General features: G+C 44.7%; 4 protein-coding genes across 7 annotated transcripts; 2 read left to right on the forward strand and 2 right to left on the reverse strand.

Moving 5' to 3' along the window:
* Nucleotides 1–71: 71 nt before the first annotated feature.
* Nucleotides 72–15,023, reverse strand: LOC100120485 (probable citrate synthase 2, mitochondrial). Of its 2 annotated transcripts, none has more exons than XM_031929183.2 (5): nt 14,707–15,023; nt 4,657–4,809; nt 3,017–3,468; nt 2,201–2,672; nt 72–1,969 (listed from the first exon to the last, which is right to left on the reverse strand). In XM_031929183.2, the coding sequence occupies exons 1-5, from the start codon at nt 14,749–14,751 to the stop codon at nt 1,700–1,702; spliced, it is 1,392 nt and encodes a 463-aa protein (XP_031785043.1). In that variant the 5' UTR covers nt 14,752–15,023; the 3' UTR covers nt 72–1,699. The 2 variants fall into 2 exon arrangements, with proteins under 2 accessions (XP_031785043.1, XP_032454633.1); XM_032598742.1 differs by lacking the exon at nt 14,707–15,023 and adding an exon at nt 12,911–13,020.
* Nucleotides 14,218–17,864, forward strand: LOC100121242. Its single transcript, XM_008211006.4, has 5 exons — nt 14,218–16,167; nt 16,382–16,643; nt 16,767–17,005; nt 17,091–17,381; nt 17,452–17,864. Exons 1-5 carry the CDS (start codon nt 15,912–15,914, stop codon nt 17,637–17,639), a joined length of 1,236 nt encoding a protein of 411 aa, XP_008209228.1. The 5' UTR covers nt 14,218–15,911; the 3' UTR covers nt 17,640–17,864.
* LOC100121219 (N-acetylglucosamine-1-phosphotransferase subunits alpha/beta) lies at nt 17,660–22,901 on the reverse strand. Its single transcript, XM_031929121.2, has 8 exons — nt 22,685–22,901; nt 20,571–20,912; nt 20,070–20,491; nt 19,784–19,995; nt 18,910–19,705; nt 18,657–18,834; nt 18,385–18,572; nt 17,660–18,306 (listed from the first exon to the last, which is right to left on the reverse strand). The coding sequence occupies exons 2-8, from the start codon at nt 20,775–20,777 to the stop codon at nt 17,997–17,999; spliced, it is 2,313 nt and encodes a 770-aa protein (XP_031784981.1). The 5' UTR covers nt 20,778–20,912; nt 22,685–22,901; the 3' UTR covers nt 17,660–17,996.
* Nucleotides 21,659–26,846, forward strand: LOC100121195 (non-canonical poly(A) RNA polymerase protein Trf4-1). 3 transcript variants are annotated; one of them, XM_031929161.2, is made up of 10 exons: nt 21,659–22,625; nt 23,030–23,325; nt 23,609–23,779; nt 23,859–24,216; nt 24,298–24,444; nt 24,518–24,711; nt 24,794–24,941; nt 25,022–25,160; nt 25,252–25,314; nt 25,374–26,846. In XM_031929161.2, the coding sequence occupies exons 1-10, from the start codon at nt 22,497–22,499 to the stop codon at nt 25,406–25,408; spliced, it is 1,680 nt and encodes a 559-aa protein (XP_031785021.1). In that variant the 5' UTR covers nt 21,659–22,496; the 3' UTR covers nt 25,409–26,846. The 3 variants fall into 3 exon arrangements, with proteins under 3 accessions (XP_031785021.1, XP_031785013.1, XP_031785019.1); XM_031929153.2 differs by having other exon boundaries at nt 25,252–26,846; XM_031929159.2 differs by having other exon boundaries at nt 23,033–23,325; nt 25,252–26,846.
* The last annotated feature ends 259 nt before the right edge of the window (nt 26,847–27,105 follow it).

Raw genomic sequence — 27,105 nt, forward strand, 5'->3', positions numbered from 1 at the left:
TTTTTTACACCTTCACATTCTATGAAATTACAGTGGGAATATGGATTATACATATAATTAAAAACCAGAGATTTACCGATTGAAACATTTTTCTATTTATTTTCGACTTTTTTTATTATAAATAAAGCTTAGCACACACGCATTCATACTTATTATCGATGGATCTACCACCGGTCATTCTCCATCTCCAAAATCATAATAATTTACAGTTAAACACATAAAATTCATATAATATATCGTCGGAGAGATTGAAATAAAAAAGAACGGTGTACTCCAATATTGCGATTACAATGATTATATCCAAAAGTAAAAGAATTACTCGGAAAAATAAACTAATAAAAAGAAAATTACAAATTGATTCAATCGACGAGCAATAGCTTCTTCAACGGCGAACGTACAGAGCGTGGCAGACGCTATATTGCTAATAACAGCACCAAAATGGTGGATCATAAAACGACGTTTACGCCACCCCCACGTTGCCATGTTGTAAATATATTGCTTCTAAGTTGGAGGGAGTTCGAGTTCTTTAACAAATAAAAATGTTAATTAAATCGTCGGTGGTTTCGTAAAAGTTCGTTTTAAATTCCTATGATTCTAGAATATAATTAAAATCGTGTGACGCGGTTACAGGGGTCGCTCGACTAATACTAGTCACACCGTATTGTCTAGGCATAACATTTTCTTCAGTTATTTTTTGTCTACACTTTCCTCCTTGCCGGTCGAGTGATATCCGCGGACGCGCTACAATTGATTCTACGACGTCGCTGCGGTGCACACACTCGTGGCTTGTTCTATCCGTTTTTCCATGATTTTTTCTTTTATATTCTTGTTTTTATGTTGAATTCTCAACGTGAATATCGCTCGCGTGCTTTTTCACAATCTCACTCGTTCGCATCCTTTCGTCTCAGCTATGTTATAGCTCATTCACTCCGATCCAGCTCACTGTTCTTTCTGAAGAAAAATTTTTGTATGTAATGTTGTCGACCTATCAAGAGAATACTCGAGTTTTTTCTTGCCCTACTTAATCGTTAATTACTCGCGCACTTGCGCTGTGTCATTTTACTACATTTCAGGTTCCAGTATGTCCGTGTGTGTGTATAAGTGTACAACACCAACAACAACACCTCGATTCCAAGTTCTTACTCTGTATCATATCTCGACTACTCGTTAATAACTTTAGCAACATTATAATGCTTGCTCGTATGACAGAAGCGCTGCACGACATATACGAGCATTAAGATAAGGCGCGAGGCGCTTTTCTTTTGAGACAAGTCTTCTGCTTTTCATCTCTAGTCCAAAGTGATTGTTCATTTTTTCAAATACCCGTTTCGTACATGTACAACGCGACAACTATCGTTACGACTCTACCAATGAAATTCGTGATTCGCGTCGAGCGCCGGCAGTATTGGCAGTTTACCAGACGCGCGCGTATGCCGGATGTGTGTAATTACAGGTATAGCTGCGTGTACATGCGTGTAACGTGTGCTCGTAACAATGATGAGACGAGGGTATAGTTGTTGGCCGGTCGACTTAAACAGTTTAATTGGGTGACGTTATTTTCTTTTCTCGAACTAAGGTGTGGAGAGCGAGGGCTGATGATCGATTCCGTCCGTTGCGGGGACGAAGGAACACAGCGCAGCGACTCGCCACAAGTTTGGGGAGATGGTTGGCTTGGCGGTATGGGGCGGGAGTCGATGACTTAAGCCGCCTTGACGGCCTTCATGAGGAGATCGGTGCTGAGAGACTTGGGCCTCTCGATGGGCAGACCAAGGGCACGGGCCCAGACAAGGTTGGCCAAGACACCAAGGGCGCGCGAAACGCCGAACAACACGGTGTAGTAGTTCATCTCCTTCATGCCGTAGTACTGGAGGAGAACACCAGAGTGGGCGTCTACGTTGGGCCACGGGTTCTTGACCTTGCCGGTCTCCAGGAGGATCGGAGGTACAACCTTGTAGACTTGCGACACCAGCTGTTGACAGATAATGAAATTGGTCACTTATAGTTTTTTCCTATCGAACTATGCAGTTATATAATTTCCTCGTCGAGGTAAATTTTATAAATAGAGCTAGCTGACGTCACGAGCCATAAAACTTCTCGATATTTTTTATAGGCGTATCGTTCATCAAGAGAGATTTTTCATATATAGATCGTTCTTTTGTTTTATATATGAACAAAAAAAATGAATAAATTATTATCTCACCTTGAATAGATTGTCGTCGGGCAAGTGCTTGAGAGCGAACTCCCGCTGGCAGGTGTACCTGGGGTCGGTCTTCCTGAGTACGGCGTGTCCGTATCCAGGAACGACCTGTCCACTCTTCAGAGTGCTCCAGATGAAGTCCTTGAGCTTCTCGTCGCTGGGGTTGTCGCCGACAGCCTTGCGAAGCTTCTCGAGCCAGACGAGCACCTCCTGGTTGGCGAGACCGTGGAGAGGACCGGCCAGACCGTTCATACCGGCGGCGAAGGACAGGTAGGGGTCGGACAGGGCCGAGCCGACCAAGTGGGTGGTGTGGGCGGAGACGTTGCCACCCTCGTGGTCGGAGTGAATGGTGAGGTAGAGACGCATGAGCTCGATGAATTCGGGGTTGTCGTAGCCCAACATCGTCGCGAAGTTGTACGACCAGTCCTTGCCAGCGTCGACCGAGCCGATTCCCTTGCCACCCTTGTAGACGTTCCTACGGAGGGACATAACGTTATTGGTCTTTTTTTTTAACTACGGGTCGTTGACACGCAACACCGATAAGTTGTTGCGAGTTAATCAAGCCGGTTCTTAATTTATAGTAATTTACAATCGTGTCTACAAATCACTTTCTTTGAATAACTATAATTAATGCACAATATGCGTATTCCGCATATTGTGCAATCCAATAAGCCGAACAAGTTGTAGCTATGAAAGAACGTTGCTTCTTCCCACCCACAGAAAACTCGTATTTCTGCATAAATAGCCAAACGCACAACGTCTTCCATGCATTCGTTATCCAGACTAACATACATGTATATTGCATATATTATAGTATACCTGTAGATGGTGGCGGCGATGACGGGCAGCTTGGCAATGAGGTTCATCGAGTCCTCGTAGACGGTCTCCCAGTACTTGCTCTTGTGAACTCCGCCGGTGTAGGCCTTGACGAACTCGCTCTCGCTGTTGAGGAGCGTGATGGCCGCGGAGAACTGGGTCATGGGGTGGATGTGCTTGGGCAGGTCGTTCAGGGCCTTGGTCACGTGGGCGGGCAGGGAGCTACGGGCGGCCCACTCCTTGGAGATGGCCTTGACCTGGGCGTCGTTGGGAACGTCCCCGGTGATGAGCAGCCAGAAGAGACCCTCGGGAAGAGGCTCGGCGCCACCCGGAGCCTTGGGCAGGAGCTTTTGGCACTCCGGGATTGACTTGCCACGGAAACGGATGCCCTCCTCGGCGTCCAGTACTGAGGGCTCCCAGACCAGACCTTTGATACCGCGCATACCACCGTACATCTGCAAATTTCATCGTTATATTATCGTTTCCAAAGCAGCGCATCAGCTGTTACATCTCGTGATTTTCTGACAAGCGAGCAATGCTGTTCCGCAGAGCGAGAGACTAAAAATAGGAACTCGAGAGGTGCAATCGCGTCAGAATACGCAATCAGAATCTCGAGCGCGCGGGGCGGAGTGTCGCAAAAATGTTTTTTTCGTAAAAATCTTTCCCGCGATAGCCATCAGCAAGTCTCGAAATAAAACTCGAAAACGTATTTACCCATACTACGGAATAATGCGAAATCGTCTATACGCGTGTTAGAAATCGGCACGAGCCCGGCGAACTATTCCGGATCCAATTAGCGAATCCGCTATCGCAATCTCCTCGCGCGAAAAAAAAGACCCCCAGTATTCTCAGGCCGCGACCACGTGGTCCGCGCGCGTCTATAGACGTATATATACAGCTACGAGGAGAAAATAAAAAGTGATCCCTCCGTCACAGATAAAAATCCAAATCGCGCGACAGATAAGCCTTGATGCGTGTAAGTATTATAGGGCTGCTGACCCCGTCGGCGCAGAGCAGCCGACGCGATCACACGGTTGGCACGCGCGCTCCGTTATCAGACGGCTGAAAACACGCGCCCGTACGCGTGTCACTATATATACACAGCTATATAGACCACTCGTGTAAACTCGATCGCTTTTACTTTCGTGGGAAGTCAAAGTGCTGAGTTGCAAGTCTCCCTTTCCGCTGCAGATGGCTGAGAGTATAAGCTGCGATATGAATGCAGTCGGGAATTTTCATTTGGTTGAAAATGATATAGTCTTGCGGTGTATAAGTTGTATCGGAGAGGTGAATGACTATACATACTCGGCGACACGTGCCGCGCGCGCGCGAGAGAGAGAGAGAGAGAGAGAGAGAGAGAGAGAGAGAGAGAGAGAGAGAGAGATGATACTGCGTGTATACACATCAGTGCGAGTGTGGTGCGATGGAATTATGAGGGAGAGATAGGATTTGTTTGGATTGACACGTGTTACAGTGCAGCGCTCGGAAGCTCGTGGAAAAGTTGTGTGATGGATATGTAAACACAAATCAAAAATTTGTCTACAGACTTGCGATAAAATGAAAATTAATATAAATTAAAATCGTTCGCTTATACACAGAGAACCAAGTGTTAAGTTGTTAAGACGAAAATAGTTCAGACTCACCATGTCGACGGTGACTTCGCCGACTTTGGTGGCTCCATGCTGCTTGCGGAAGGCCTTGATGCGCTCCTGCTCCTTGGGGATCTTATCGGCGAGGACTTTCCTGAGGTCGGTCGAGCCGTCGGACAGCGCACGGATTCCAATGCTGTTCAGCTTCTGTAAAACCAAGCGACGCATTTCTCATTAGACACGCGCCTACTAATTAACATTCGTATATACTATATTTTTTCACGCGCTTCTCTTATTGACGGATGTTAAGTTTTTAATTCATTTTTTTTCTTCAAAATTCCGTTAGAGCCATACTAAGTACGGGAATTTCGTCGACTTCTTCTGCGGGCTCTCGCGAAAGAAAGTAGCATTTCTTTTAAGAATTTTCGAGGCTTCTTTTTTTCTGACCTACTGAAAAAAGTGTATACTTTCAAGGTTTTCAATCGTATAAAGCCGCGACACAGATAAGACCGCGTGTGTAGCGTATTGTAATTTATGGTTTACTTTCTGTTTTAGTATACGATATTGTACGATTTTGGCTAATGATCGGAATACGGCACACAGCAACAGGAATAACGTATTCGGGAAATTAGAATGCGCGTTGAGCTCTCGGCGTCGCGCGTTTTTCTGCCCTCGTTTTGTCTCTATACTAGGCTATCGCACACCTTGTGCTCGTTCTGTGGACCTGTCTACATGTCATGTAGTTTTCTTCCGAGCAACCTGTTCGAATGAGCTTTTTCCGTCGAGGAAAAATCGCGACTATTCAAGAGGAAACTTCTACTGTCATATATTATACCGAGAAATGTTACTCGAACGAACCTTAATGACGATCGCAGCTGTTCGTCGTATTCCGTTACTAAACGAACTATCTCCCCAACAATATTCGAGTTTCTCCGAAAAATCGACGCCCTTCTCTGCACATCTCGCAAAAAAAAACATATAGCGATGACACGATAAACGCGCACGCACAGGGGGAACACCACGAGAGAGCGTCGCGTTATCAGCTATATGTATATATGCGCGATCGCTTTCGAGAGTGCATACGAGTCGACGTCGTCGCCGTCACGACCTTGAATCAACAATTGAGCGGCGTGTGTCAGAGCGCGAGCGGCTGTGAAAAAACCTGGTGTTAGAGCGCGGATTACGTAAAAAAAGGGGCGGCAGAAGAGCAGCTGCTGCTGCTGCTGATGCTACTGTCGGAAGGTGTACGCGTATACGGAAGCGATCAGCTGACGTGATATGATATGTGTGAACTTTAGGAGATGATCGAGTGCTGTGGAGTTGAAGGTGGAAAATTGGGGTGTTACGCAACTTATATATAGAAAATAGGATGTTATTGAAAAGTGCGTAAGAAGCACTGTAAGTAAAGTATCTTCGCTATGGTAAAGGACAGTTAAAGCAAACGTCTATTTTCATTGCTCATTTCCAATACGCACACGCTGCAGGCTCGCAGTATTCGATAAAGAAGAATCCAAGCACCGTCAACGATACATCTATTTCTGTACATATATACACATATATTTCAATATAGATAAGAGTCTGCATGAATAAATTGAATGCGGCATAAACCAATTACGCTATTCGTTGCGTAAAATCGAATTGTATATATATATATATACGCGCGTCTGTCTGCCGCACATCATGCGCAGCGTTCATCATTGCCGATATTTCGCTGTCGCTCGCGCATTTGTCTTCCTCCATATATCGCGCATATCCCTCGTATAAATCACCCCAAGATAATCTCGAAACCTAATAGAAAACCTCCTGCATCTTCAAGAAGAGACGCGCGCGCGCGCGCATTTTTATGATCCGCCGCGTAAAGTACAAAATGAATCATTACAACGTGACGATGTGTATATCGTGGAATCGCGAGAGAGAGAGAGAGAGAGAGAGAGAGAGAGAGAGAGAGAGAGAGAAACCGGGACAGAGCCAGAGCACGTCCATCAGGAAATGTACAGCGAGATTCATTATACGCCCAAGGAAAAGGCTCGTCGATTAATTATCGCGATGAGATAATGCACGTACGTACGAGGCGCGCTGGGTACGTATGGCATTGCAGTGTGTGTGTGTGAGAAGGAGAGAGACTAGAGAGAGAAAGAAGCAAAAAAAGGCGTGTGCAGCGAGTCCGAAGGTCGCTTTCGCGAAGATTTATCGTCGGGCGTCGGCACAGACGCGACTCTCTGCATGCGCGGTATCAGAGGTGCAGAGGACTTTGGATCTTTCTCTTGTACATACAAACGTAACAATGAGAGCTTGCCTTTTAGCGCTTTTTCTGCCGACTGAGCTGAAGAGCGCGCCTTGGTGTGATAACGGCTACTTTTTTCCACGACCTGTATATTATATGCGCGCGCGCGAGATTTCGTAATTCGTAACAGACACCGAGAAAGCGATCGCTCGAGGAATAAGCAAGCTTAATCGCCAGAAGAATTGATACTGCAGTGAAACAAAAAAAATAACGACCACACCTGTACTCATAAAACTCTCTATATACGCATACAGTATACGCCATTACTATATTTGCAATCGCACGCACAACTCTCCCACGTTCCGATTCAGTTTTCCATACTCTCGCGAATCACATCAACTCATTTTAGAGAGAGAATTAGAATTAGAATTAGAATAAATCCACGCACGCACAACGAGATTATACGTCCAGAGTCACCATGCCTGTAATAGCACACTGTTTATGTTATTATCTGACCGAGCGCGAGCGGAATTTGGAATCGCGGGGAAAAATAGTATATTGTGTACCAAGGGCGTAAAGTGGGCTTTTTTAGGTCGAGTGTTCGTCCATGAGGCCAAAAAGCCCACTTAGCCCTTGGTGCACACCATATTTTATGTAACGCGCGGACGTATTTTCGCGTTTTTTCGTACGTGTTAAGAGGGACTGATGTGACTATTTTTTGACACGGCAACCGTGCTCTTGTCTTGTTCAAACATTATATAAAATAAATAAATAATGCAAATTTATCAAAATCAACTTTTTTTTAAATTACAAAAAAAAAATTTGCGGGCAATAAAGGCCATCCACACTCGGCCTAAAAAAGCCCACTTTACGCCCTTGGTACACAATATACTATTTTGCTATACAATACACACGGGAGTGTAAGAATTATATTGTGAAATGATTTTTTTGCGGGAACGTCTGCGCGGAGAGAAAGAGAAGACAGTTTGACAATAACGATGCGCATAGCTGTTATCCAATTTGTGGTTTATCGGGTAGTTATAAGAAGTAGATTTTGGCGTGAACTCTCTTCTTAAATGTCATGCACGGTCGTCGAGATTAATCTTTGGTTTTGCGAGATACCGCATAATTGAGTTCGTATAACGAGTGTAGAGCCAATTATAAATGCGATGTTTTACTCGCAGTGTACTTTTAATTCAGTATAGCAATGCATGGTCTCGAGTAATTTTTCTTTATCAAAAGCGTCACCTACGTATAATGATCCAGAGTAATGATACGACAGATCGTGTCTCGTTTATCTCGTAGATCATACTCGTGCGTATGACGTATCGATTGAAATCTTCACACGAACACACTTACTTTGTACTCTTATCGTCCAGACATCAATTGGACGCGATACAAGGCACGCTGCCGTCCATTTTTCCAACAGTTCTCGCAAGATCAAAGTTCTCGCGCATGTACATGAAAAAAATTACGAACGATTGTCAGCAAGTAAGAAAAATTTCAAAAAGCCCGAAATTAACTAATCGACGATATGATTTCCTTGCGCATATGATCAATTTATTTTTAAACATATAATGAGAGCACTGAATCGAGCCGTTGCACCGGTCAATGATACCTCTGTATGCGCATTTGCATTACTCGACCTATCAATATTCCAGTCACATTTCTCTGTCTCTCTCGAATATAGAAAAGAAAATAAAAGCGTCCATTCACAGGCGAGGATTTCCGAGATCGTACGACGTTTTAATGTCAAATAGCGCGAGCACACGGTGGGCCCCCCGATTACATCACACGAGCAAGTGTGTATGTTTGCGCGCGCGCGCGCGCGTGTGTGTGTGTGTAACATGGCTGGCGCTGTCCGAGACGCGTTGAATGTACGTGCGACACAATGATTTGCGGAAATTCACCCGGCCGTAGAGTATACTTTATACGGTTAATTATTACGGCGGGAGTGCCATGGCTCGTTACACTTATATGCTCTATATTGCTCTAAGACTACGGAATTTCAAGGTTAAACATGTACGTTGATACTGAGAAATTTCATTTCCCTTATGACGAGTTCTTGTGCCACATGGCTTTGCCAAGGATTTTCAACACTGAAAACAAGCTCGTTAGATCACGTGGGATATCGATAAAGCTTGTCCACGTTAAAACAGAATTTAATTTTAAAACATTTGCTAACACACAGTAATTGTGTTGAGAAAAAGAAGATATCAACTTGTGCTTCCTCGGCACACAGACCGGGCATTAGAGAGAAGAAGCACACACGTCCGCAGCAACATGGAACATCATCGAATGTTCCGTGAATGGGCGCTTATTCGGCTTTGCGCGCAGATACCACGTGTCGGCTGTAATCGCTCATCGTTCCCTCTTTTTTTATTTCTTGACGTCACGCCGTCATCGAGTGAGCCGCCTCGACTGCTGCTGTACACTCGATGACTCGTCGGCCCTCTCTCTCTCTCTCTCTCTCTCTCTCTCTCTCTCTCTCTCTCTCTCTATAATACCGTCTACACTACTCATGTCCACCTCATCCAAAGGGTTAGCTGCTCCCATAACTCGTCGAGATTTATGGTGTGCATTTACAGTCAATGGAAACAAAAGCAGCTGCACGTCTCATATGTGATATACAGTTCCTGTTTGTTCGCGAACGTGAATTACCGAATCATCGGCATCGTGTAAATTTACGTCAATACGACCTCGATGTCTATCGAAGATTCGATAATACAGTATAAACGAGCGGTGATAAGAGAAATTAATGTATCGCAATTATTTCTAATTGCAGTTACGCGGCTTTCCTTGAGCGAATGCAGGTAATTCACACGAAGTGGCAAAACCAGAGGGAAAGAAGCGCGGACCGGTCTGAATAGGATTACGCACGATCATACACGCGCACACATTTGGTAATCTTCAGCTCGAGTCGTCAATGGAATTTACCGCTGTCAGGGAAAACCTAAATCTTCCAGTCTCCTTTTTCATAAGATTGAAATACTTATAAATTATATCAGCAGTATACACAATATGAACAATATTCCATTATACCAACGTGCATGCGACAAAACAAAAATTCAACGACTGTACGCACACTGCGAACGATCGATAAATTCACGGCACGTCGATCGGGACAGATCTATAAACAAATCGATCGATCGATCGTCGGCGAAAGTCACGAAAAGTGCGGCGGTGGCGATAACGCGCGCGCGCGAGAGAGAGAGAGAGAGAGAGAGAGAGAGAGAGAGAGAAGCGCCGCGATTACATTGGCTTTATCGCGTTACGCACACTTGATTCATTTCTAATGGCTATCGACATTGATCTTGCACGCGCGGTCAATCTCCAGCCTGTCTAGCTCGCTCGCTCATACATACGCTCTTGGCTCTATACAATAACGAGAACCGGAGGGAGAGATCACTCGCGAGCGCGCGAGAGTCATGCCGCCGCCGCCGTAGCTACTGCTGCTGCTGCTGCTGGAGGGAGTGGGTTTATTGAATCAACGCGGATTTGCATGCTCAACGTGAGGCTTTCACATATAGAGGTGTTGTGTGCGCTGGGTGAAGTATGAGGGAATTTCGGAATCATTGAATGTTATATTTTGTCAGGAAAAGTTGCCGTTTTAGAAGCTTTGAATATAAAACCGTTGCGTAACCAAAATGGAAGAGTCTCGTAAGTTTGTTCTTCCCCGGATACATAATTGCTTCCGTTATTATCTTCGTTACGTACGAACGTTTACCTGCAATTCGAATCGAATTTAACGATCGACGTCAGCACGTAGAAATCTTCCGCGATACATCATCGCATACGCAGAGATGAGAAGCGAACGAGTCGAGACTGTCGCACGACTGGCGAAGCAGAAAAATCCGCCCTGAGAAATGTCAGTCAACCATTGGCTGCGATGGAGACGTACAGTAATCTTAGAACCTGCTGCAGCGGATCGTTTAACGAAGGCTCGGATTGTGCGTGCGACGCATAAGTACTCGACCTAACGCATTCACAGCTGCTCGTCCGAGCTGTGATATGGAATTCGCGTTCTGTGCTCGGATGACGCTTCTATAAAACGCGTTTAATATTGCAGTACGTGTTCGCCTGGTGTGCAGGCGATAAGGATTGTTTTATAGGTGATATTTCATTGATGTTTAATCGATCGGCATTCGAATTTCGCATCGACTTCGTTCATTTCATCGGCCAATTTTTTACGCAAGTATACTCAGGTATTATAACCCCGAGCGAGACTGGATAAAAGAGACTGAATAATCAGCAGCGCAGACTCGCTTATGTATTTCTGGAGTAAGGTCGGCTTATCTCGCGATGCATCGAGAGACGCCGTATATTCAATTATCACGTCTTAGACGATAATAGACGAAAAGTATCTAACAGAAACTATCAAGAGAAAGGCGGTGGTATCCGTGGATGGAACAACTCAACGAACCGGAAGGATTGTGCATCACCGGTCAAGCCAGCATGAAGCCTCTTTAGAAGTCGATCGCGTGTGCAGCGGGTCACGCGAGACTAATAATAAAGGAACGGTCGCGGGCTCTGAAATAGTCGAGAAAGAGAGAGAGAGAGAGAGAGAGAGAGAGAGAGAGAGAGAGAGAGAGAGAGAGAACGCGTCCCGTTAGATAATCCAAGGTCGCGTACATACTCGCTTCTTTTCTTTCGCGCGCGGAGAACGTTCTCTCCCTTTTTTCGCTGACTTTGTAATGTATATATCGCTTCAGGATTTCCAGAGACGCGATGGACACGTGCGCGTTAGAGTTATAACGTTAGAATTCAAAAATAAATAGCTTGGCAGCTGCATTGTGACAAAAAACTGGATAGGTATTTTTAATCCATCTCCGCTCGAAAATAACTCGAAGGTGCTTACGCCCCGAGTTAAACATAGGTATCTCTCCGGCGCGTTTTAAAATAATATACGTATACGTATTTACGCGATCTGGTTACTATACGTTTATTTGCGTTGTACGTTATTATTTACCGTATACACGATTAACACACTGTCGCGAGAGAAGCGCATCGTGACCTTATGTAAGCGAGCATCTATCTAGAATACACGTACACAGCCGCATATTTGACATTATATCGATCGTCACAATTGAATGTAATTGTTACGTAACGTCTTTGTTATACGTACACACGAATCGTCGATTTTTGTTCGTTTTCGGGGAAACTCAGCAAAAACATTCGCCTCCTCTGTATGAATATACAAATTCAATCATCCCTGCTGACACGAAGCGTGCAATCACAGCGAGACGAAGAAAAATATTTTCGCAATAAAGTCAAGAGTCCCGCCGATCTCTTTGGCTTATAACACACACGTTATACGCCACACCGCAGTAATCAATCCAATTAGATCGATAGGTCGCGATCTCGTTATGATGTAGGCGTATGCGCTAAACCAGGGGGTGGCGAACGTGTGGAGCATCGCCAGGGAAATTGGATCGGGTCGACCCTGCGCTGCTCTGTCTCTCATTGCCGTAGGGCAAGTGTAGACGCTCGCCTTCGTCGTAATGTGGATCACGAGTGCGCGCAAGCGCGAGTGTCGACTCGGTCGTGTGTGCATCGCGCTCACACGTATACACCTACAAGGTGTCGAGAGACTCTGGTTTTCCGACCTCGAAACGCCCGCTAAATTTAGCGGTACCTTGCAAAATCCCGAGCAAGCAAGCGCGGGTCCATTACTCGCGTTACGTGCCCCCAGACCAGGTGTACATACCAATGAACGGTTGAAATAGAATTTTTCCAATTGAGATTTTGCAGCTTCGATAACCTTATCATTTTTTTAAGAAAAAAGTGCTCCGAAATATAGTTTTGAAGCTCTTATGTAAAATTAGATAATTTTATAGCACATGTGCATTGTAAATGAAAATTCGAATACAGCTATCGAAGCAGTGCAGGTGCTTCCAAAATTGCAAATAGACATTTCAATCAGCGCTGCCGAAGCTCGTGGTAAAAAGATATATACCGCGTGAGTTTTGCTGCAATAAAGCTCGCCGACGTTTTTTCCCCAGATAACGCGAGGCATTATCTCAGAACGAACTATATGCACAGACACACATACGATAGACAGTGTAGGTCGAACATTTAATTTACCGTGACTTTGGCAAAACCGTTTCACTGCCAAATTTTACTGACCACGTCGAGAGCACTGTATACGTCTCTCCTTCTCTCTCTCTCTCTCTCTCTCTCTCTCTCTCTCGCTGCGGATCTGTGTCAATGACGCAAACTGCATTATTTGTAGTTTTATCAATCAGTGCGCACGCTCCCATCAACAAAGAACTGGGACAGAGTCTCGGCATTTTTAGCGAAGGTATAATACGATTATGTATTTCGCGCTGTAACGTCAGTCTGCGTGGACTTTGAGTCGTTCTCGAAGATACTATGTTTGTAAAGAAGACGCGCTAAAAATAAGAGGAAGATATAAGAAAAAAAGCTGCCACACTTTTAGGGACGTCCAGCAGCTGACCGCGAATTTGCATCGAACAGCTACATAAGTACGCGAGCCATACCGCCGCTCTCTATTTCGCCTCGCGGTTACGCAATCGTCGCTGTGAGAGCGTCTATCGACCGCCTCGCCTTCTTTTCGAACAACCCATCATCGTTTATCTCTCTCTCTCTCTCTCTCTCTCTCTCTCTCTCTCTCTCTCTCTCTCTATCTATCTATCTATCTATCTATCTCCCGCACATGTCCCGCTTCTTCCGTACCTCGTGTCGACGGCCGAATTTCACGCACTGCAAAACTATATACGCTCGGACACACGTATATATACGCATCAATGATAAATAAGTGTGTCGGAGGTCGGCGAAAGGAAGGAAAGGGAGAAGGCGAAATTTCGCGCAGAGTCACGCTCTCTCACACACACCCCCGTCAAGTCGGCAAGGTAGATGCCGGCTTTAGAGCGCTCGAGCGCGCGTTCTCTCCCCCATGTGCAGGAGAGAAAACCGCATAGGCAATACCTATATATTATCGGATACGGGGAGAAGAGAGGATACATCGCACAGACGCGCGATTTCCCCTACGAGAAGCTCGAATGCAGGCGTTACATAATCGCGCGCGGCAGGTAAGTATATGCACGAGTACAGACATTGTGCACTACTCGCGCGGATTTGATAAACCTCTGATTCCGAAGGACCGTTTAATGCTGCAGATGTGCGCGGAAGCGACTCCAGATCCGCGTCAGCTATTGTGCGGAAAATTCGACGCGGATGGGAAAAAAGTACGAATGGCAATAGACAGAGAGAGAGAGAGAGAGAGAGAGAGAGAGAGAGAGAGAGAGAGAGAGAGAGAGAGAGAGAGAGAGCACGCGGATTGGAGTAGAGACGCACGATAGGTACCTATCCCGGGCTTGACCTCGTCCCCACCGCGACGACGCTTTCTTTTTCCTTATTCCTCGCGAATTTTCATCTCTCGCGTGTATGCGCGAGTACGTTTTCACGGAGCGAGAGATAAAAAAAACTTCTTCGCTGCAGTGGGAAACGAGAGGAAAAGAGGTCGACCGCGTGCGCGCGACCTGGAGCAGAGATTTTCCGCGGTCGATAACAGGGCCGAGGTCGTCGACTGCACATCTCGAGGGTGTGTGAGAGAGAGAGAGAGAGAGAGAGAGAGAGAGAGAGAAAAGTCGAAGTGATTTTCCGAGCTCGGCTACAATCGGAGCAAGTGGAGTCGGTGGATTTGGAGCAGCCAAATAAGGGAGCATAGTCGCATACATGTAGTGCAGACAAAGGGAAGAAGACGCCACGACGCGTGCAGCACCAGACGTACCGGAAGACGTGGAACGGTTGGCGCGCGCGGTCTAGAACGTGTGCGCGTATACTCACTCGGATTGATTAATTTCAATAACGCGACGACAACGATGTTCGCGAGAAGGGAGGAGGGATGACTGACGTACCTGGAGCTCGAGGCATCGCCGGCTGCTGATTCGGAAAAGTGCCATCGTGTCTGCTGCTACTGCTGCTGCTGCTGTTAAGCTACTTCGTCGTGTACAACACGCGCGAGTTCCTCCTTTCGATGCCCGTGAGTACCTGCCGCGCGCTCGCTCTTTATATCCCTTTCGAAGCACGCACACGGCCTGGTGTGGGAGAGTGAGTGAGAGAGAGAGAGAGAGAAAGAGAGAGAGAATGGGAGGAGAAGAAGAAGAAAGAAGACCGACCCGAACACACGGAGCTCTAGCGCCCGACTCTGGGCTCGGGGGCAGCGCGCGATTATCCCCCGGTGCATGCGCCGTGAAAACTCCTTCCGAGCGTGATACGTGGCGCTAGCTGGCGGACTGCTCGCGCTGCGGCTCTATTCGCGGTTATTGTCTGTTGGTTCGCCGACTGCGGCGTGCCGTTGGCGGGAAGATTTAAACCTCGAGCGCTGATGCGTAGTGCGTGGTGATGTATAGATTGTTTCTCGCCGGCTCTCTGATGCAGAGGCTGAGTAGGTTAGAGGTGCGCGATGATCTTGATGCTGGATGTTCTGCGATCGTACTGAAAATCGAGAAAAGAGTTAAGTGCGGCGTTTTTGTATAGTTTTATTTAGTAAAAAAAAATATAAATTCTACGACCTAAAGTAGTTGCATAATTAATTATCGTCTTTGAGCTCAAGTACCACCAATCATTATTCATACTCTTTACCTATGTAAATATTCTATCAAATTATACTTTAACCATGCGCGATTCTGCGTATCAGTTTTCGTGAAAACTATATCTCGTGCGTGCTCAGAAGCATATAGAAACTTCCACTCAGCGTCGAACGCCGACACTTGACAATCGATCCCAGTTCTCTATTCCCACCCCCGAGAAAAATCGCGACATCGCTACAACAATAGAAGGTACATTATCTCTCTCGTACAATCGGCATGTATACGTCATTGTGCGCGCAATCGCGAAGAGGTTGCTAGGCTACAGCGCAGCCCCCAAACACACGAGACCGCGTATGATATATACATATATATATATATATACTAAGTACAGCGGTACGGCGACAGACAGGTAGAATTGTCGTCGCCAGACACGATGCAAATAACAACCGCAAAGAGAGCAGAGCAAGAATCCAGGTTATAAAACTACGCGGCGCAATCGATTGGCGCGAGTCCTCGAGGAAGTAGAAAAAATGCCGCTGCTCGAGACGGACTACTGCATCGAGCAGATCAACGTGCCGCCGAAACTGCCGATGATACTCAAGCAGTTCTGCAAATCGGCCATCAGGACACAGCCGTACGATCTGCTCAAGTGGTCCAGCGCCTACTTTCACGCGTTGGCTAACGGCGAAGAGCCACCGACGAAGCTCAGGCTTGAGTATCCGCCGGCTTGTACCGCTTACGGATTGACACTTGGGTTCCTTAAGGTTCTGCTGAGGCAACTTGGTGGTGAGTTAATTGTTGAGTACGAGAATGCTTTTTCTAATTCTATATACCATTATTAACGGGACATCGATTTTAAACAATGTCTGCGTTAAGTATTTTCGTCATAACGGAGTCATCGAATCGATCGTATTTAAGCGCACGCTCAATTAATAAACCATACGCCTAGTGCATCGATCAGTCTCGACTACAAACTTTCCCTTCTTTCCTCGATCAACAGCCGATTACAACAAAGTTCTTCCACTGCAATCGATACTGGAACGATGGGACTACCTGTGCCTGGATCGTCGGGACTCGGACCTGATCATCCTTATCGGCAAGTTCCGCAACAAATGCCAAATCAAAAAGTTCCTCTCGATCGCCGTGGGCCTCCTCACGCGAAGCCTCACCGAGACCATGATCACGATCTGCGAGTTGTTCACTCATGAGCCCGATGGAGGATCGGCGATGATTCCCGTTGGATTGTTTATGGAGATTTACGGGTACGATCCTCGTTGTAGAACATATTCTGTAAAGACGAAAAAAATCGATTTATTATTATTATTATTATTATTATTTTACTTTAATGTAAAAAAATGTAATAGCTGAACAAATTTTAATCACAGGTACCTAGCGAGTCTAAGGTGCGACGGAGCTGAAAGAGGCAGTTTCGAAGACTTGTGTCTCTGCTCCGAGACGACTCCCTCGTCTGAAGCTCAAGCACCTGCCAGTGTTGGTGCTCCGGAAGCCATGGCTGGTCCGGTTTCCCTAGCCAGTCAGGATACTGAAGCTGATATCGACCTTGAACTCGAGTCTCTTACTAGGGACGATGTGCAGTCCGCTGCGAGCGAGCCCGTCATAATGTGTAAAGATAAATGTTTTGAAATCTCGTTATATGTTTAACTTTAATTTTCAAAGCATTAATAATATAAAACAATCCCTTGTCTTAGCGATGCAAAGTTTTGGAGAAGAGACAGAGTCAAGTTTCCGACACGAGGGTCAAGCGAGCTTCCGATCGATCGATCCTACGGAGTCCTCGAGAAGCAAAGGCTCAGGGGATTCGGGAACGAGAAAAGAGGAAGTACCGGTCACTGAGAGCATAACGAAGAAGGAGACTCAAGCAATTGAGTCATCCTCGATCAAATCGAAAAAGTCAAGTGAGGGAACAGTCGCCTCCGAAAATATCCAGAAATCCAGTGATAAAAGCAGCGAGTCGGCTAGAAACTATCCCGATGTTCCAGGTTGTTAGAAAACAAAGTTAAATTAATGAAAATTTTAGTACAAATTATAAGTTGAATGAATTGCTTAAAGGCATAGGACGTCGACTTCTGGCAGAAGAGGTAGCTACAGTGGCTATCTGGATGAGCGAGTGCGCAAGGAGGCAGGGCGGAATGGTCGGTCCGAGAAACATCCGGCATATCAATTGTCCACCGCTCGAGGGTAGCAATTGCTGCGCGAATAAGTCTCGATCGAGCGATGACCTGCTGGTCGATAAATAAACCACGCAATACGTCGTTGGTACACTTTTACAGAAAAAGGTTTAATAAAAATCTTGGAATTGTACATGTAACAATCTTGGTGCGAAAGAAAACGTTGTTCCACAGTTGTCATGCTAAATAGTTATTCTTATATCACGTAGTTTTCGCGAAAATTAGATTGTGATATTGTAAAGCTATATCTTGTTCTCTGTTCGATCAGTTCAATAAAGACAATCTCTTCCTTCACTTTATGTACACGCTTCTTTACACCTTTTTGTCACGCACATTCATTGACTCGATTATATTTACAACACCTTGATAATTTGACTAGATTACGACGAAGTATTAATTTTGGTATTGACCGAATGATGCTTGATGTTAGACGAGCAGAGTCGGCAGTGTTCGAATCGGGCAGAACCTCCGCATCTTGTGGCGAAACGCGTGGTAGAGAGTTAGACCGAGCATGAGAACTATCAGCAACAGCATCACGTTTCTGGCTCTGGCGCGATTCGCTCGCCACTCTAGTAGTTCGTGCCGATGGGTAAAGCGATTTCGGTACTGGGCAGGAAGTTCGAAACTACTTCTTATGGGATATAGAGAGCGGTAGAAGTCACTGAGGAGAGCTCGGACCAAATCGTTCTCGGAGCGGCGAAGTGGATCCATGTCGTCGTTGAGACATATAAACTTTCTGGAAAAGAAGCGAACTGTTATTGAAACACTTGATTGTAAAATAATTTCTGCTGGATCTTTTAAAATAGATACCTACTTTGGATCACTCCGAATCTCATCCAATAATCTCACTGTAGTCGACACGTTACTCGTCAGCATTTCAAAAATTTCATCCTTCCCGGCTTCAATTATTTTGTGCGGATACTTATCAAGTCGACCGAATTTTGAGCGTATTCTGTTGACAACTGTGTCGCATCTTAAAATTAGTTCACGGGTGACGATAGGCTACATATTCAAAATTAAAATTTATTTAGTGAATACATATACTATAATAATAATTAGCTAATCAAAATCAATAATATAGCATACCAAAGTGGAATCTAAATATCTTTCGCCAGGTGGTGGTGGCAGTGTAGTGATGCCACTTAAATCTATTCGTCGAGAACAATTGTGTATTGCGTTTCCGAAATCAACAACTAAACTGTAGTCAAGTGGTAATGGATACATTCTTGATAGCAAAGTTCTAATTTCTCTATCAGACCACGTTCTACAGAAAAGTTTTTAATTAAAATCAATACAATCAATGTTTAGATATGAAATTTGTCAGGTGTGCTGAACTTACTGAGATTTATCCGTATCGAAAGCATCAAATATTTCTTCGGCCGATACGGAGCGCTTCTCACTAAGCACAAAATAAAAATAAGAAAACGCAAACTGCATATCTTCGGAATCTCTGAGACGATGACTCGAGGTCTTATCGAATTCACTTTCAAACTTTTCTTGCATCTCTGTGATAATAGTGCGATCCAACAAGTGCGGCATGTGAGCAGGTACTCTACGACGTTCCAAGCCGTACGCTTTGTTATAAATTTTATTTACATACAGCAACGATTCAGCGTATGTATCAAGATTTCTACTCTTCTTCTTCTGACGACCCGCGTACACCAGTTTACTATTCTTTGCAGTATTGTTAACGTGTACCAAATTGATAATGTCATCGTTAACGAATAATTTAGGCGCTGAACGTTTGCTAACGCCACGAGATATGTTAGGTGACTGAGTCGTGGGAATCTTCTCGTCTACGTTGTAAACTACTCTACTCATTTTTTCGTCATCTCTATCAAATTTAGGAAAAATATCAGAGTCGTCTTCTATTCTGTTACTATTTACAACTAAATTTCTTAGATTATCTTCAAGAGATTCGTGATGGAAGAGCAAAGAGCGAATAGCGATCAATTCAGAATTGTTCGCGTCTTTGTGAGATTCCAATTTTTTCTTTAGTTTAAGAGCATCCAGCAGTCTTTCAGCTTGATTTGCCTCGCCGCGAGATTCTTGCAAAAACCCGTATGGATAGTCATTCTCACCCTCATTGAATTCTCTCTCTGTTGTGTCAATAGCAGAAGCATCACAGTCACCCCCTGTAAAAAAATTTGAAATATTGTTTAGAAACGAATTATAAACTTGGACTTTCATTAAAATTGCAATAAGATATGTACCATCAAATTCACACAGTGTTGTATTGCAAGTGGGATCACAAGCTCCATCCTGAACCCATGCCCATGGACAGACATCTGAGCAGTCGGGAACTGACCAAGCTAAATATACTTTTTGTCCATAAGCCCAAGTTATAAAATCTTCAGGCCAAACTGCAGCACCGAGCATCACATCATCATTAAAGTAAAGAAATTTGTTTGACAGACCAGGTATTCTGAAATAAAATTGACAATCTAGTATTGACTGCATCCCCAAGAAGTTTAATTTGGAATAGATTTTCATTCATACCGATGTATATGACTTTCTATGGCTGGACTGGAAAAGGTTGGCAGGTGGCTTAAATTAGTGAATATGTCTTCGTGTGATATGAGAGATACCCTTGGATTGTCCATATCCAGCCAACTTGGAATTTGTCCATTAGTAACTATGTACACTTTCCTCACCCATGGAGCATACATTTCCAAGGACCTCAGAGAGTATCTCAGCTCATCTTTATCACTAAACCTGGAAGCAGCGCTGTTTGCATTGGTCACCGGCACGTACTTCTTCAAATTATCAAGGAACTGTGGATCCGATCCATTGACCCAGGTGTACACCACGTCTATGGGTACATGCTGGCAGAGCTGCTTCTGGAATGATATGCCTAGAATGTTGTCGTTGAAGGAATGAAAAACGGCCTTGTATTTCTCCTTGCTCCATGCTATCCACACCTGCAAAAATATACACCTCGTTATCACTCTCAAAATGATTAGTCAAGTCTTAAGGACAAAAACAAACTTTCGAACTAACCTCGCCGAAATGCACAACCCCGACGAAGACGCACGTAAGTGCAACCAGCACGATGAGCAGCGAGTACCGGTGGGACAGAAGATCGTAGCATCTCCTCTGCACAAGCTTCCAAGCGCTCATTGCGCTGACACCGCTCCCGGTGATCAGCTTCCTCTTGACGGCATCGTCCTCGCTACTTTGCTCCGAAACGGAGTGCGCGCCGTCCATTCACATAATTATGCGCAAATTTTCCAAGCGCTGCACCGGCCGGCTTTGCTCCTCTTTCGACTCACTCGTTTTCGACGGATTCTCCAGTCGGACTGAGACGACGACACCACCGGTGCATATTTGTTATAATGCAGGCTTGTGTGCGCAAGATGAGAAGATTAAGTTAGGCATTTATGGTTGGTAGGGGAAGAGGAGAATTAATGATGCAGACCGCAGGGCCGCGGACGCCCTTTTTGACGATTCTCTCGTTGGTAATTCAGGCGTTCGGATTATCCACCGGTGGCCCGCGAGGGAGGGAGATATCGATTTATACATTGTTCGAGGAGAGAGAGAAAGAGAGAGCGTTTTCCGTTGACGAAGGATTTCCCTCCAAATGGAAATCACATGACGCTACTTCTGCGTCGCGTTTAACCGTTACACCGTGTGATTTTAAATCGTGATTCTTTTCTAAAAAACTTGTTCAAAAACAAAGGGCTGTTTTGTCCTTTATAGTTGAGACAGACCAAGCGAACAACAGAAGAGATATATTATAGTATCGGAATAACGGCGAACGCGACACTTCCTCGTAAAGATAAAATATTCGTTTTAATCAGCCAGAACGCGATCTGATCCCGTTCAAGGAATTCTGAAACATATATATTATGTGTGTATACATCAACCGTCGTGCCCCAAACAAAAACAAACAGACGAAATCAAAGTTTCCCGGCGACGCCCAATGGGCGCGCGATATTATTGCTCTCTCTCTCTCTCTCTCTCTCTCTCTCTCTCTGGCATTCTCTAGCAGTTTCCTTTCCGCCGCGCCATCTACGCCGAACTACCAACCGCAACGCGATTTTCGTTACGCGTCGGTCCGTGGTAGTGCTGCGCTCGCGGCGCACGGGGAAACACAGATAGACAATTACTTACATAGCGAAAAGACCGGCGTGTGTGCGCCTTTCTACAAACTATACAATATAAGTACACCCGCTGGCGGCGCTTCTATTCTCCCTTTCGCTCGCATTCTGTAGCTTGTCCATCTCGCTCGGTGATGTGTAGGTGTACTCCTTGCTAATACAGGCATACGCGCGGGTATATAGACAGTGTGTACACCGCGTGTATAGCATATGTACAATAGGTATACACCAGGAGACGGCGAATAGTGCGCGAAGAGGCATCAGCAGTCAGTCGGCTACATAGTGACGATACATAGGCTGCAGGCGGGAGAGGGAGAGAGAGAGAGAAGGGCATCAGTGTGTAGTGTGTACCGCACGAGAGACGAGAGAGAGAGAGAGAGAGAGAAAGAGAGCGTCAGTTGCTCGCACAGGCCTAGTGATACCTCGCTCTCTGGGACGTCTCAGCGCGCCAGAGAGAAAAGTTCGCAAGCGCGCGCGGAGGGGAGGAAGATCGGTGCTGAAGCTTGGTCAGCTTTCTCTTTTATTTTCCCCCGTCGTCTCTTCTATAGCCTATATATCTCGAAGCGAGCGCGAGAGGGGAAGGAGGGAGGTGCGTGCGCGTGTGTAAAGTGTCCGTGTGTGTGTGTGTGCTGTGTGCAGCAGAGGGTCGCGGGGGACTAGCGAGAGAGGGAGAGACTAGAACAGCCAGCAGCAGCAGTAGCAGGAGCAGCAGTAGCTGTAATCAGAGGCATCTCTCTGGTGGGTTATTGTGTGTGCGAGCTGAGTCTCTCGTAGAAGACGACGACGACGGCGGTGACCTCAGCCTCGCGCGCACCCGAGGGGTTTAATGGATCCGAAGATCGGTTGGTATCAGCCCGAGCAGTACGGTCCCGCCAAGGACTTGTGGTTGCACATCTGGGAGACCGGAAGGGACCTCGACACCCTCAGTCTCAAGCACGACAACAACGCGAGCCTGGTGAGTTTGCTGTTCATGATTTTCTTCCCAATTCCTATGCCTATCTCTACAGTACTTACTGCTACTACTACTACAAGCTATAGGTAGCTATCTCGCATTCTCCGTCTTTCTTTCCTCTGCCTACAACGATATCCATTCCTCTCTCTCTTTCCCGCGCGTTTTCTTCTCTGCTACTACAGCAGCAGCAGCAGCAGCAGCAGCAGCAGCAGCAAAGACTTCCCTTCCTGTCACGCAGTCCGCTCGCTCTCCAAACCAAACTCCAAGCGATAACGCCGCCTACTGCTGACAAGAATCATCGGCAGCAGTAGTAGTAGCAGCAGCAGCAGCAGCACCTCGGCGGCGCTCTACCTATTCTCTACTCACATACTTACGTCGCTTTTCTCTTCCTTATGCTGTCCATCCAGCAGCAGCAACAGCAGGGCGGCGGTAGCACAGTCATGAACTCGAAGAACAGCTCGTCCCAGGACTTCCTGCCTCTCGAGGCCCCGACGACGCTCAACAGCAACCAGCGGCCCGACGAGCGCAACAACACACGTGTCAACAGCAACACCAACAACAGCTACTACAACCCGTCCAGGAGGAAAAACGACAACCGCGCAAGCACCTACGGCATGAATTACAACTACGAGGCCCTCGTCGGCGTCTTCGGGGGCTGTCCCTGGAGAATACCCGGCAAGCACTACTCCAGGGGTGTCCTTGGGTGAGAGCTTTTTGTCGCTTCCGAGCATTGATCGTCATGTTCCGTCTGTCTTCGTGTGCTTGAGCTATTATATTCGCAATAATCGCGCGCGCTCTGTGTGCTAGAATGTGAGGTTAGGGATGTCACATGGCTCGCTTCTGCCACACTTGTTACCGCACCTTTTCTCCCCGCGACGAGCTGAACCCGTGTGTGTTCGTGTGCGTGTCTGCGTATTTGTTGTGGCCGCTTTACCCGCTGACTGATTAATGTCCCCTAGCTCCAGCTAATTGTTGTCTCTTTGCAGATTGCACGAGGAAATTGAAGACTTCTTCACTTACATGTGTCCTACGAATGAGGAGCACCTTCTGCGAGTGAAGGTCATCAAGAGAATAGAGAATGTCATATATGATCTCTGGCCGGACTCAAAGGTGGAGATATTTGGGAGCTTTCGCACAGGATTATACCTACCCACAAGGTACACTATCTCTCACCATAAAGTCAGAGTCTTTGTGAGGATTGCTAGTTAACCATCAATAAAAATTTAATTTTTTCAGTGATATTGATCTAGTTGTGATAGGCATGTGGACAAACCTGCCACTGCACACACTTGAACGAGCACTAATTGATCAAAACATTGTTGAGCCATCTTCTGTTAAAGTATTAGATAGGGCATCAGTTCCTATTGTCAAGCTCACAGATAGAGAGACTGAGATCAAGGTGGACATTAGTTTTAATATGAACAACGGTGTGAAATCTGCGGAATTAATCAAGACTTTCAAAAGGCAGTATCCTGCTCTTGAAAAGCTGGTTATGGTACTCAAGCAGTTTTTATTGCAAAGAGATCTCAATGAAGTGTTCACTGGTGGTATCTCTTCGTATAGTTTAATTCTCATGACTATAAGCTTTCTACAGGTGAGCCATTGTTAGGCACTCAAGTTTTCCTTCATTCACAATGATCTGTCGATTTTGCTAAACTCATTTTACTTTCCTCAGTTGCATCCTAGAAATAATATCAGCAGTCCAGATGTTAATTTAGGAGTATTGCTAATAGAATTTTTGGAGTTGTATGGTAGGAAATTCAATTATGTCAAGACTGGCATTCGTGTGAAAGGTGGTGGTACTTACATATCAAAAGAAGAGGTAGATTCTCAACTTTCTCAAGTTTAACAACCCTCGTTATATGCGCGACTATACTAATCCAATTATATTCCAGGTTCAAAGAGAGATGATCGATGGACACAGACCGTCTTTATTATGTATAGAAGATCCACTGACGCCAGGCAACGATATTGGCCGAAGTAGTTATGGTGCTTTGTATGTAAAAGATGCTTTCGACTGGGCTTACTATGTACTTTCACAAGCAGTCAATCCTCTCAATATTCTAGTCAATGATGCAAATAAAGTCAGGTGAGATATAAGACATGTGTTTAATGGTCATGTACGCCTTTGGGGTTTCTTCATCTTCATAACTTGCGAAATGCATTTTCAGTATATTGGGAAGAATCATAAGAGTAACGGACGAAGTAATAGATTACCGAAAATGGATTAAAGAAACATTCCCTGCACCAGAAGCAGATTCGCTGTCCAGCTCGACTGGTTCAGATGCGTCCACACTTTCAGCTCCTGCGAGTGAATCGGTAATTAGCGTTTTTCCATCTTTACTTTTTCGAGAGTTTCGATAAATGTTTTCTTACATTCGGAATTGATTGCGTTGCAGGAATCTGAGTGCAGTAGAGGAAACTCGCCCAACACAGGAGAAAAGGGTGAGGAGAAAAACAAAGACAGGCATTTATATAACAATCAGCAATCTCATGGTCATCTCACGTACAAAAAGCCATATAAACCAACTTCACACGGTATATATTGAACCGAATCGTAATTATGTTCCGCGTATGCAAGAGCCACGTCCAAGTTCTTGATTGTAATGACCCTTGTCCATATTTTCAGTAAACCATCATATTACGCGGGGAGACTACACACGCGGCATAAACAATCACACAGGTGGACATGGTAAAACGAAAAACAATCATCATATTAGTAATAATAATAATAACAATGGCGGTAATCAGAGCCCAGGTTCGAGACTGCATGCGATGAAGCGTAAAAAGAACATGAGCATGAACATCACGACCCGTGGCCCAGGTGATTGTGTGCGGTGATGAAGCGTACTGCGTGTTCCTGCGTAATCTTATTCTTTCAAGGATCAACTAACTCGGATAGTCCATCCGAGGGTAAATATCTATAGCAATACTGGTACAGTCCGATATCATACTAAATCGATAAGCGTTTTACATACATTTCTCGATCGACGTGAGATTTTTGTACTAAGCATTTGAATCGGTAAACGAACGTCTTTTTTTAGTTTCTTAGTACGTGAAGAAAGCATCGTTCATGTAGGTTCTCCCCGTTTTCCCTTGATGAACGTGCGCCATTAATTATTTTTGATGATTGCTGTAGAACTATTCTATTCATTTTACCGAGCGTGGCCAAGTAACCAAAAGTTCTCGGAACGTAATTTTATTGACGGATCACATGCGTGTTGCACTTGGTTATATTTGCTCTTATGCCGCTACGACTGTGCTTGAGTTTAATATTGTGGGCTGAATGCGTGAAACAAAAACTGCCGGAACTTGGTTACCTGGGCGTTATATTCTATAAGAAAAAAAAAATTAAAAAAAAGTAGGAAAAGGACATTCTTGCGGTATTGTGCACACATTTTAAAGGAAACTAGAAACTGTGTTCAACTGTAACGCGTGACATTATTTTCGTCTGCCTGGCACCGACGTACTAGAAACAGTCTTTTAATTAAGTATAATGTCACGTTTTTCCGTAAGACTTTGCGATATATGCCAGGAGATATAAAAATATTGATAGTTGCGAAAAAGACTTAGTTTTCTATATGAAACTATATTCTTATAAAATATAAAAAGCATGAAAAGCTAAAAAAAATTATGAAAAAGAAGAATGGTGATAACGCAGGACTTGCCTAATGTAAATAATGTAATATAAACTAACGAGATACGAAGCATTACGAGTCTTATGCAGTTACCCTAGTAAAAGTTTTTATTTTGAGTGTAATTAAATTAGAAAAACAAGGAGGAAGAAAAAAAGTCTTAAGTACCTCTTGAAACGAGTGTTTCAGTATGGATAACGAATCCATAGATTTATTATTCGCGATATAAGGTTGACTATGACTTCATTTTTCTTTTGTATAATATTGCTTTCCTCCTAGATGTACAGAGCACTTTGTACAGATATTGTCGTTGATTTTCTAGAGCGTTATTACTGAATCTTGTATATGTGAATGCCAGTTTTAAGAGACTGTACTTGCATGTACGAGCCTAAAACTACACGTCAACTCTGCTATATGTAACTTGATATAAACGTGTACAAAGTTACGGAAGACTGTATGCATAAAACTTAAGCGGTCTTTGTAAGATATCGACTTTATTTATATACAATACTGTATCATAATCTCAAGTACAAACATATAGTTCATTACGTTTCGTAATAAAATAAAAAAACTACAGCCCGCAAAAAAATTTACTTCACTTGCAAACGTTTCCCCATGAAATAAGAAAGCATTTGTAAAAAATTTTTTAACTTCAAGCATAACGAAACTATTACCGATTGCTTATACTCAAAATTCGCCATTTTATACATAGAAGGGTTCCTTCCTTTTCTAAAGAATTTCATTATTTAGCAATAATAATTGTTGTGTTTATAGCTTTTTTAATATTTATGATTTTTCTGATTCCAATTATTTATTGAAAATGTATTGTAAAAATGTATAAAGAGCAG

This window comes from Nasonia vitripennis, chromosome 1 (genome assembly GCF_009193385.2).
Source record: "Nasonia vitripennis strain AsymCx chromosome 1, Nvit_psr_1.1, whole genome shotgun sequence".
In the NCBI taxonomy this organism is placed as follows: Eukaryota; Metazoa; Arthropoda; class Insecta; order Hymenoptera; family Pteromalidae; genus Nasonia; species Nasonia vitripennis.

Bases quoted from the DNA above. Each gene is read 5' to 3' on its own strand.
- LOC100121195 (XM_031929153.2), top strand. From the start codon at position 22,497: ATGGATCCGAAGATCGGTTGGTATCAGCCCGAGCAGTACGGTCCCGCC. The intron at 22,626-23,029 runs GTGAGTTTGCTG...CTGTCCATCCAG, and splicing joins ACGACAACAACGCGAGCCTG to CAGCAGCAACAGCAGGGCGG. The intron at 24,712-24,793 runs GTGAGATATAAG...ATGCATTTTCAG, and splicing joins AATGATGCAAATAAAGTCAG to TATATTGGGAAGAATCATAA.
- LOC100121242 (XM_008211006.4), top strand. From the start codon at position 15,912: ATGCCGCTGCTCGAGACGGACTACTGCATCGAGCAGATCAACGTGCCG. The intron at 17,006-17,090 runs GTAAAGATAAAT...CCCTTGTCTTAG, and splicing joins GAGCGAGCCCGTCATAATGT to CGATGCAAAGTTTTGGAGAA. The intron at 17,382-17,451 runs GTTGTTAGAAAA...AATTGCTTAAAG, and splicing joins AAACTATCCCGATGTTCCAG to GCATAGGACGTCGACTTCTG.
- LOC100120485 (XM_031929183.2), bottom strand. From the start codon at position 14,751: ATGGCACTTTTCCGAATCAGCAGCCGGCGATGCCTCGAGCTCCAG. The intron at 3,469-4,656 runs GTGAGTCTGAAC...TGAAATTTGCAG, and splicing joins GCGAAGTCACCGTCGACATG to ATGTACGGTGGTATGCGCGG. The intron at 2,673-3,016 runs GTATACTATAAT...GTCCCTCCGTAG, and splicing joins ATCGCCGCCACCATCTACAG to GAACGTCTACAAGGGTGGCA.
- LOC100121219 (XM_031929121.2), bottom strand. From the start codon at position 20,777: ATGGACGGCGCGCACTCCGTTTCGGAGCAAAGTAGCGAGGACGATGCC. The intron at 19,706-19,783 runs GTACATATCTTA...ATTTTTTTACAG, and splicing joins AACACTGTGTGAATTTGATG to GGGGTGACTGTGATGCTTCT. The intron at 18,835-18,909 runs GTAAGTTCAGCA...ACTTTTCTGTAG, and splicing joins TTCGATACGGATAAATCTCA to AACGTGGTCTGATAGAGAAA.